General features: G+C 57.2%; 2 protein-coding genes across 2 annotated transcripts; one reads left to right on the top strand and one right to left on the bottom strand.

Moving 5' to 3' along the window:
• The first annotated feature begins 375 nt into the window (after positions 1 to 375).
• On the top strand, positions 376 to 2324 carry SLC25A5 (solute carrier family 25 member 5). The gene is made up of 4 exons (XM_062006519.1): positions 376 to 549; positions 643 to 1129; positions 1247 to 1387; positions 1940 to 2324. Exons 1-4 carry the CDS (start codon positions 439 to 441, stop codon positions 2095 to 2097), a joined length of 897 nt encoding a protein of 298 aa, XP_061862503.1. The 5' UTR covers positions 376 to 438; the 3' UTR covers positions 2098 to 2324.
• Positions 2325 to 4181: 1857 nt separating this feature from the next.
• On the bottom strand, positions 4182 to 6895 carry STEEP1 (STING1 ER exit protein 1). Its single transcript, XM_062006649.1, has 7 exons — positions 6688 to 6895; positions 6466 to 6583; positions 6324 to 6365; positions 6097 to 6235; positions 5578 to 5667; positions 5337 to 5429; positions 4182 to 4649 (listed from the first exon to the last, which is right to left on the bottom strand). Exons 1-7 carry the CDS (start codon positions 6809 to 6811, stop codon positions 4587 to 4589), a joined length of 669 nt encoding a protein of 222 aa, XP_061862633.1. The 5' UTR covers positions 6812 to 6895; the 3' UTR covers positions 4182 to 4586.
• Positions 6896 to 8065: the final 1170 nt, after the last annotated feature.

Here is an 8065-nt window from a genome sequence, read left to right as displayed (position 1 = left end):
GCTGTGTGTGTGTCTGTGTGTGTGTGTCTGTGTGTGTGTGTCTGTGTGTGTGTGTCTGTGTGTGTGTCTGTGTGTGTGTGTGTGCCTGTGTGTGTATGTCTGTGTCTGTCTGTGTGTGTGTGTGTATGTCTGTATGTCTGTGTGTGTATGTCTGTGTCTGTCTGTGTGTGTGTGCGCGCCCCGCGGCTGTGCCCCCCAGCCCGAGCCCGGAGCCCGCGCCCCCCCTCTGCCGGCTGCTGCGGCGGCCCCGCCCCCCTGCGGCGGCCCCGCCCCCGTGTGCCGCAGCCAATGGGCGGGCGGGATGCGGCGCGCCCCCGCCCACGTGCGCGCCACCGCCCCTATATAAGCCGCGGCCTATATAAGCGGCCATCGCAGCCGCCCCCCCCCCCTCCCGCCCGCCCCGCAGCGCCTCGCCCGCACCCGCCGCCCGCACCCGCCATGACCGATGCGGCCGTGTCCTTCGTCAAGGATTTCTTCGCCGGCGGGGTGGCGGCCGCCATCTCCAAGACCGCCGTCGCCCCCATCGAGAGGGTGAAGCTGCTGCTGCAGGTGAGCGCCGGGGCCTCGCCAAGGCGGGCGCGGGGGGCGGGGGGGCGGCGGGCCGGGGGCTGGCGGCGCTGACGGCCCGGCCCGGCCCCGCAGGTGCAGCACGCCAGCAAGCAGATCGCCGCCGACAAGCAGTACAAGGGCATCATCGACTGCGTGGTGCGCATCCCCCGGGAGCAGGGCGTCCTCTCCTTCTGGCGCGGCAACCTGGCCAACGTGATCCGGTACTTCCCCACCCAGGCGCTCAACTTCGCCTTCAAGGACAAGTACAAGCAGATCTTCCTGGGCGGCGTGGACAAGCGCACGCAGTTCTGGCGGTATTTCGCCGGTAACCTGGCGTCGGGGGGGGCCGCCGGCGCCACCTCCCTCTGCTTCGTGTACCCCCTTGACTTTGCCCGGACCCGCCTGGCCGCGGATGTGGGTAAAGCCGGGGCTGACCGCGAGTTCAGCGGCCTGGGGGACTGCCTGGTCAAAATCTTCCGCTCAGATGGCCTCAGGGGCCTCTACCAGGGCTTCAGCGTCTCGGTCCAGGGCATCATCATCTACAGAGCTGCCTACTTTGGCATCTACGACACCGCCAAGGGTAGGCTGACTGAAACGGCACTACAAGGGGGATGCTGGGCTGCGGCGAGGCCTGTCGTGCCTTGTGGCAGGTGCCGGTGGCTCCCTTGCCCTTCTCACCAAAACCTCTCTCCCTCAGGCATGCTTCCGGACCCAAAGAACACCCACATCGTGGTCAGCTGGATGATCGCTCAGACCGTCACCGCTGTCGCCGGTTTGACCTCCTACCCTTTCGATACGGTTCGGCGGCGCATGATGATGCAGTCTGGCCGTAAAGGAAGTAAGTTTCCATCTCCTTGGGTAGGAATCGACGGTTGGTGGTGGAGCTGAGCTGAAGGCAGAGTGGCTTGGCTTTCCCCAAGCCATGTTGGTGTCTTGTGAACAGCGAGGTGCCAGAGGGGCTGTGGAAGCTGATCTCAGGTGGGGTGGGCGAGTCTCTGCAGCACACCTGTAAGGTGGCATGTGCAAGTCAGGTGTCTGTCACGGGGTAGAAATAGCAGAACTTGCCCAAAGATGTTGCAAACCCCCGTCTCTGGGCCAAGAAGAGACATTCCTGGTTGCAGACATGGCCTTTCTGACTGTGCAATAGCTTTTGGGTCTGGAAGTGTCACAGCAAATAGTGGCTGCCTTCAGCTCAAACTGGTCCTTCCAGTGTCTCCTAGGGGTAATGCAGCAGCAGCTGCAGCGTATCTCGCAGACAATACTGTCTTCTGATGCAGGAAGAAGTGGGATGCATGTGAGGTTATGGAGCTGGCAGATGGGTTAGGCCATTCCCAACCTGTGTGTGAGGGGTTGTGGGCAGCTGATGGCTCGCGCTGTCTGTGTCCCGCAGGTGACATCATGTACAGTGGCACCCTGGACTGCTGGCGGAAGATCGCCCGGGACGAGGGCTCCAAGGCGTTCTTCAAAGGCGCCTGGTCCAACGTGCTCCGAGGGATGGGCGGCGCTTTTGTCTTAGTCCTCTATGATGAAATCAAGAAGTACACATAAGTTGTTTCCTGTTGTGAACTGGCATGTTGTATGTAGTCTATGACCGTTCATGGACTTGTTTGAAAACCATCTAGTCACTAAGCAGCGATGGCTGATGTTGATACAGGCTGGCATGGAGCAGGGCTGGCCGCCTGCCCCGTCTTTATGGAGTTATTCCCCTCGCTGGGACTCACCATGGTTTCTATTTCAGTCCTTCCTGCTCAAAGTGTACAAAGAAATAAAAATCTCAAACCAACTTTCCTTGTCTCCTGTTTGTTCTTGGAGCAGCTGCAGCGTGAGGGGGGTGTGAGGGTCTCGAGTGTTTGTAGAGAAGGAGGAAGACAGACCACTTCCATTCTGCTGCCTGTGGCCTCTGCAGGTGAACACAGTGCAGGCTGCCGAGGAAAGCTGTGCAGTGATTCTTCCCAGGTGGAGGCCAGGCTGGGTTGGGTATAAGCAGCTCTGATGGACTCACACAGCTGATCTCTGAGATCAGCTAACCAGAGCTGATGCACCACCAATCCCGCCTCTGGCCGCTCTTGTCCCTGGAGCTGAGGAAAACTTGCTTGGGAAGTGCCCAGTGTGTAAAGCTGCAAAGCACAGGCTGCAAAGCACACTCCCCACAGTGCTGAGTGCCTGGGAGGCTGCACAAGTGTCTAAGGGAAGTTTGCTGCTTGTTGGAGGAGCAGAGCTGGCATTGCTCATACACTCTGGCTTAGAAACGAAGCTGCTACTCAGGCCTGTTAAAACCCATCCAGAGAGCACCAGTGCAGGTACCTGGCTGTCCTGTGGAGCTGCTGGCTGCCCTGCCCTTGCCCTCACACAAGGTGTGTGGCAGCTCCTGTGCCAGGGCTGTGCTTGCCAGGCAGGGGGCTGCATCCCCAGGCTCATCCTGTACCCCTGGGAAGTTAAGCTTGTCCCCACTTCTGGGGCTGAGGTTTCTTCACCCTGCTGAGACAATTTGGGGAAGACACCACAAGACTGAGCGATGTGTGTGGCTTGGCCTTTAGCCAGACCCTGCCGTGGGTCTGTGAGCCGCCCCAGTGAGGCTGTCTGCTTTCTGCCTGGGGAGCTGGGGTGGTGAATGGATGCTCCCCTGGTCCTCTCCCCTTCAGAGCAGTGAGTCCTCACTGCCTCCACACCTTTGGTCCTTTCTGGCTGCCCAAGGCTGCTCAGAGCAGTTCATCTCAATCACCGAAACCAATCTCAACCACTGTCTGAGGCAGATAAATGAGCCCTTGTCTTACAAAGGGCAGTAGCTGTTTTTATTGCTGAAACCAAAGCAGGGCAGCTGGGCCTGAGAGCACAGCACCATCCCACCACAGACTGCATGGGCATGCTCAGGTCCCTCTGCCTGGCTCTGTGTGTTCCTCACAGCAGAGGTTCTCATGCCACATTGTTGAGCCAACAGCCTTTGCTGGTGCTTTCCAGCTGCTCTTGGGCTCCTTGAGATCCCCCAGTGCCTGCTGTGGCAACAAAATGGGCTGAAAGCTTCCCCATGAGAAATGGAGCAATGCCACAGAGGTGGGTGAGGTGTTAGGGGGAAGCAGCCTGGCAACAGGCTGGGCCTTGGGGCAGCCTTACTGGAGAGCCCTCTCCTGCTGCACAAGTGCAGCCTAATTAATTAAGGGCTCTTGGCTCTTATTGCCTCCTGCTGCTGAGCTACCCTGGGTTTCAAGGGCTGTTCAGAAATGCTGCTGGTTGCTGAGTGAGGAGCACCTTTTCCTCCTTTTTCCTCTGCAGGGCTGTTAGCACAGGAAGGTAAGTGCATTGTTTCTTCCTTGCTAGAGTGGTGGGTGCCAGAGGTGCTGAGCCAAGCTGTTGTGCTACAAAGGAGATGAGCTGAGGCACCTGTAAGTCCTTAGACATTCTGCACTGGGCCTGGTGTGCAGGGCTGGCACCAAGTGAAATTCTGTACAACTGTGGCTTGCTGCTGTTCTACAGGAGCACTCGAGTGCTGGCAGCCTGTCTGCTGGTCAGGGTGAGGGGCAGCAGCCCCAGCCTGGCAGCCCAGTCATTCCAGGCTGTGTTGGAATGGCACATCCCTCAGGCTGCTGCATGTTTTGGACCCACTGAAAACAACAAATGAACACCAGGCACAGAGCTCACTTTTGTAACCACTTCTTTGTTGTACAGTTGATTTATTGTTATAATACATTTATGGAAAACTACTAAACTTGACAACTACCAAAATAAAAAGGCAGGTATGTAAAAGGCCCCTGACCTCATCTTCCCTGGGTGATGCTCCCAAGAGCAGACCTGCTGGCTGGAACAGCTTGTGTGTTGCACCGGGTCTGTAGAGAACTGCAGGTTCAGCAAAGCCTCCAGTGCTGGTGGGAGTTACTACATTTGCTACCAGAGGATCCCTTTTGACAGAGGCACTTGTCTTCCAAGCTAGCTGCAGCCCCTTGCCCTTGAACATTATCTGTTACTTCTGCTTTGCTGACAGCTCTATGATGGCTCCTGGTAGCTGCCTCCTGTCTCCCAATACTCAGCAGATGCACAGAGTTTCATTTGAACTGGTTGTCAATCAAGGTTCCTTTCATCTTGGCTTTCTTGGCTTCCAACTCAGCCTGATTAAGAAAATTAAGACAGAATGAAGTAAGGTTTGGATACATTTCCCTTCAGTGTCCAATGAGGTTCAGTTTTCTTGTCTGACCACTGCAAGCTGCTCCCCTGAGGTACAAAACAAGGACCACCTTCGAAATCATAAAAAACCCAAGACATAGTGCACAGGAAACAATCTCATACTTTCTATCCTCAGGTGGAAGCTGCACCTTTTCCCCTCCCCACCTACTACTCTCCTGTCACAACAGGTGAGATCAGCTCAGCTTCAAATGACCCTTCCGGTAGCAGCTGAGCTGGTGCATCCTCAAGGGCCTTTGCTTGCCCTGACACCTCATGGCAAAGATCTGCTCTGCCCAGCAGGCTTGAGAGCACAGCATTAGGGGTGCTCTGGTTAGCAAAGCCATGGCCTGGTTCCTCCTTCCCTTGATCCTTGTCCAACGGGTCACAGAAAGTCTCCCTGCAAAAGCTCTGCTGGCTGCTCTTCAGTTAGAGCTATCATTTAAACTCCAGGAAGATGAGAAGAACATCTCTGTAAAACCTATAAAGGAAAAGACATCCTCACAAAGCTACAAGTTACCTGTGACTGTACCAGGACTTCTCTACACTTGGTAATCTGGAACCACACCATAACCTTTGTGTACAAAGCCAACAGATCTCAGAGATTCACATTCAACACCAAAGACAACACTCACCAACTCCTGCAGCCTTCTTTTGCTCATGCCTTTGCGTTCCAGCTGTTTCTCTATCACCTTTGCATTCTGTGCATAGGAGTCTGCAATCTCCCTCTGAAACACACACAGTGTCACTTTGCAATAGCAAACCCCCAAGAAACAAGACCTCATCCCCATGGCGAGAGGATCACTGGCTCCCAGCAGCGGCTGAGACAGCTGCCCAGATCAGGTGTGGCTGCCACTGAGGGCAGACAAAACTCACTGCTTCAATCTCCTCTTCCTCTTCATCAATCGTGGAGACTGTGACAGAACTGAACTTGCCCATGTCTTTGGTCCGTTTGGTCATCATCACCTGGGTGAGAAGCAGAGTCCTTTGTCAAGCCTTGGCACCAGCCATGCCACTCAAGATAACTTCCCCCTCCAAACCTTTCAAGGCTTCTCATACAAGCCAAGATGACCTGAACTCTGTGGGAATTATCCCTAGTGATTTCTGGGCTTTAGAGCTGTGACTATCAGAAACAAGACTGAGCCAGATTCTGAGCAGCACTGTGCAGACTATCAACCTGACCTACTTACACGGGAAACTTTGTGGTAACTGAGCCTGAACATCAGACATGGTCTAGATTTCCAAGTTTCTTTTGCTTTCCTTTAGTGCTAGGACTCTAAGCTGCAGTGACTTGTGTAAAGGAAAGCTTTAGGCAGACAGGCAGCAGACACCACACTGAGTTATTGTTTAGAGGCCCCCCTTTTTTTACCTTTTTACCTCCCCAAAGCCGATTACCTTTTTGGGAGGTTCTTGTTTCTGAGTATATATGTTTGTTTTTCCAAAACCTTGGCCAAATTTGACCACAGCACCATCAACAATGAACGTCACGGGAGCGTTTTTCTGTTGGTGTTGATAAAACAGCAGCAGGCCACACCTGGAAACAGAAACCCGGGTTGTCCATTCCTACAGTTACCTCACCAGCACACTCCAACAGGCACCGCAGAGCCGACACGGCCACTCACTTGCCACACTTCTTCCTGAACTGCCGCTCTATGCCTTCCGGCCTGTGGGGAGAGAGGACGGGAGTGAGAGGCGCAGGCGGGCAGCGGGGCCCGGCCGCGGGGCAGAGCAGGGCGGCGGAGGCCGGGGCTGGCCGGGGCCCACCTGCGCAGGAACACGCACTCCTCCTCCTCGGCGTTGCAGAACTTGTGGGCGTGCTTGGCGGCGTCCATCACCCGGGCGCGGTCCCGCGGCCGCATCGGCAGCTTCTCCAGCTGGCAGTCTGCGGGGCAGCGGCAGGGCCGGGCTGCAGCGGGCGCACACCCGCCGCGCCGCGCTCCGCTCCGGGCACACGGACACCCTTCCCAGCCCCCCGCCCGCACTCACCCAGCACCAGCACCATCTGCCCGCACAGGCAGTAGTACACGTGAAGCGGCTTCTCCCCATCGTCGTACTCCTCCCGGTCGCGGGTGTCGGAGCACACGACGGAGCGGGACACCACCTTCGGCATGGCGGCGCGGCCTTCCGCAGGCGCGGCCTCCCTCAGACCCAACCCCTCAGGCGCACGCCCGGCCTCCGCAGGCCCGGCCCCGCCGCCTCCCGCAGGTCCAACCCCCGCAGGCCCGGCCCGCCGCCTCCCGCAGGCCCGGCCTCCGCAGGCCCGGCCCCGCCGCCTCCCGCAGGCCCGGCCTCCGCAGGCCCGGCCCCGCCCACTGAGCGACGGCCCCGCGCGGGGCTGGGCGAGGAGCGGCGGCTGTTGCCGGGCGCTCCGCCGGGCGGTCTCTAGAGGTCGGTTCCTGCCCCGGCCGTTCTGTGAGGCCGTGACTGCGCGGTGGATGTAAATTACAAGGGCGAGACTGAGGCCTGACACCATTTCCCACAGCAAACGCGCCGGGCGGGTGTCACCGAGCTGCTGCAGGCGCTGGCACCGTGTCCCCGTCCAACGCCTGCCGACAGCGGGCATTGAGCAAACTCCTGACAAGCACCACGGGCTCATCTGTTTCATACGGGGTAAGAGCAGGAAAGGTCACGAGTGGGACAAAAGCCGTATCTTTATTTTGCCTCACCTGCCGTGGAAGGCGGTTGGTCTGCCTCCCTCCCTGTGTGGGTTTATGACATGGAGTTATAAGTGAGGATAATCCGGACAAACAGAGCCCATCCACTCTGCTCCAGGCAGCAGCAGAAATTCTTTGCTCCCAAAAGCTACTATAAGAAGAGTAGAAAATAGATTCTTTTCCCTTGGCAGAAGCTCTGTGTGGAAGCAGCGCTGCAGGTCCTGGCTTTGGCTGGGATAGAGTTGTTTTTCTTCACAGACTGGGGCTGTGGTTTGGATTTGTGCTGGAAGCAGTGCTGTCAGACAGGGATGTTTGTGCTGCCGCTGAGCAGGGCTCACACAGAGTCCAGGCCTTTTCTGCTCCTCACCCATCCCACCAGTGAGGAGACTGAGGAGCACAAGCAGTTGGGAGGGGACACAGCTGGGACAGACAACCCCAACTGACCCCAGGGACACCCCAGACCCCGCAGGTCACACCCAGCATATAAAGCTGGGGAAGGAGGAGGAAGGATGTTCAGAGTGATGGCGTTTGGCTTCCCCAGTCCCTGTTCCCCGTGCTGGAGCCCTGCTGTCCTGGGGATGGCTGAACACCTGCCCATGGCAAGCGGGGAATGAATCCCTTGTTCTGCTTTGCTTGTGCGAACGGCTTTTGCTTTCCCCGTTAAACTGTATCTCAGCACATGAACTTTCACATCATTTCACACATTTTTT

This window comes from Colius striatus, chromosome 13, assembly GCF_028858725.1.
Source record: "Colius striatus isolate bColStr4 chromosome 13, bColStr4.1.hap1, whole genome shotgun sequence".
Taxonomy (NCBI): domain Eukaryota; kingdom Metazoa; phylum Chordata; class Aves; order Coliiformes; family Coliidae; genus Colius; species Colius striatus.
This window is presented reverse-complemented; position numbering and strand designations above follow the sequence as displayed.

What these genes read in the sequence shown, in the direction of transcription:
- SLC25A5 (XM_062006519.1), top strand. Translation starts at nt 439, where the DNA reads ATGACCGATGCGGCCGTGTCCTTCGTCAAGGATTTCTTCGCCGGCGGG. An exon ending in CATCTACGACACCGCCAAGG is followed by an intron (nt 1,130 to 1,246) that starts GTAGGCTGACTG and finishes TCTCTCCCTCAG; the next exon opens with GCATGCTTCCGGACCCAAAG. An exon ending in GCAGTCTGGCCGTAAAGGAA is followed by an intron (nt 1,388 to 1,939) that starts GTAAGTTTCCAT and finishes TGTGTCCCGCAG; the next exon opens with GTGACATCATGTACAGTGGC.
- STEEP1 (XM_062006649.1), bottom strand. Translation starts at nt 6,811, where the DNA reads ATGCCGAAGGTGGTGTCCCGCTCCGTCGTGTGCTCCGACACCCGCGAC. An exon ending in GCAGATGGTGCTGGTGCTGG is followed by an intron (nt 6,584 to 6,687) that starts GTGAGTGCGGGC and finishes GCTGCCCCGCAG; the next exon opens with ACTGCCAGCTGGAGAAGCTG. An exon ending in AACAAGAACCTCCCAAAAAG is followed by an intron (nt 5,668 to 6,096) that starts GTAATCGGCTTT and finishes CTTCTCACCCAG; the next exon opens with GTGATGATGACCAAACGGAC.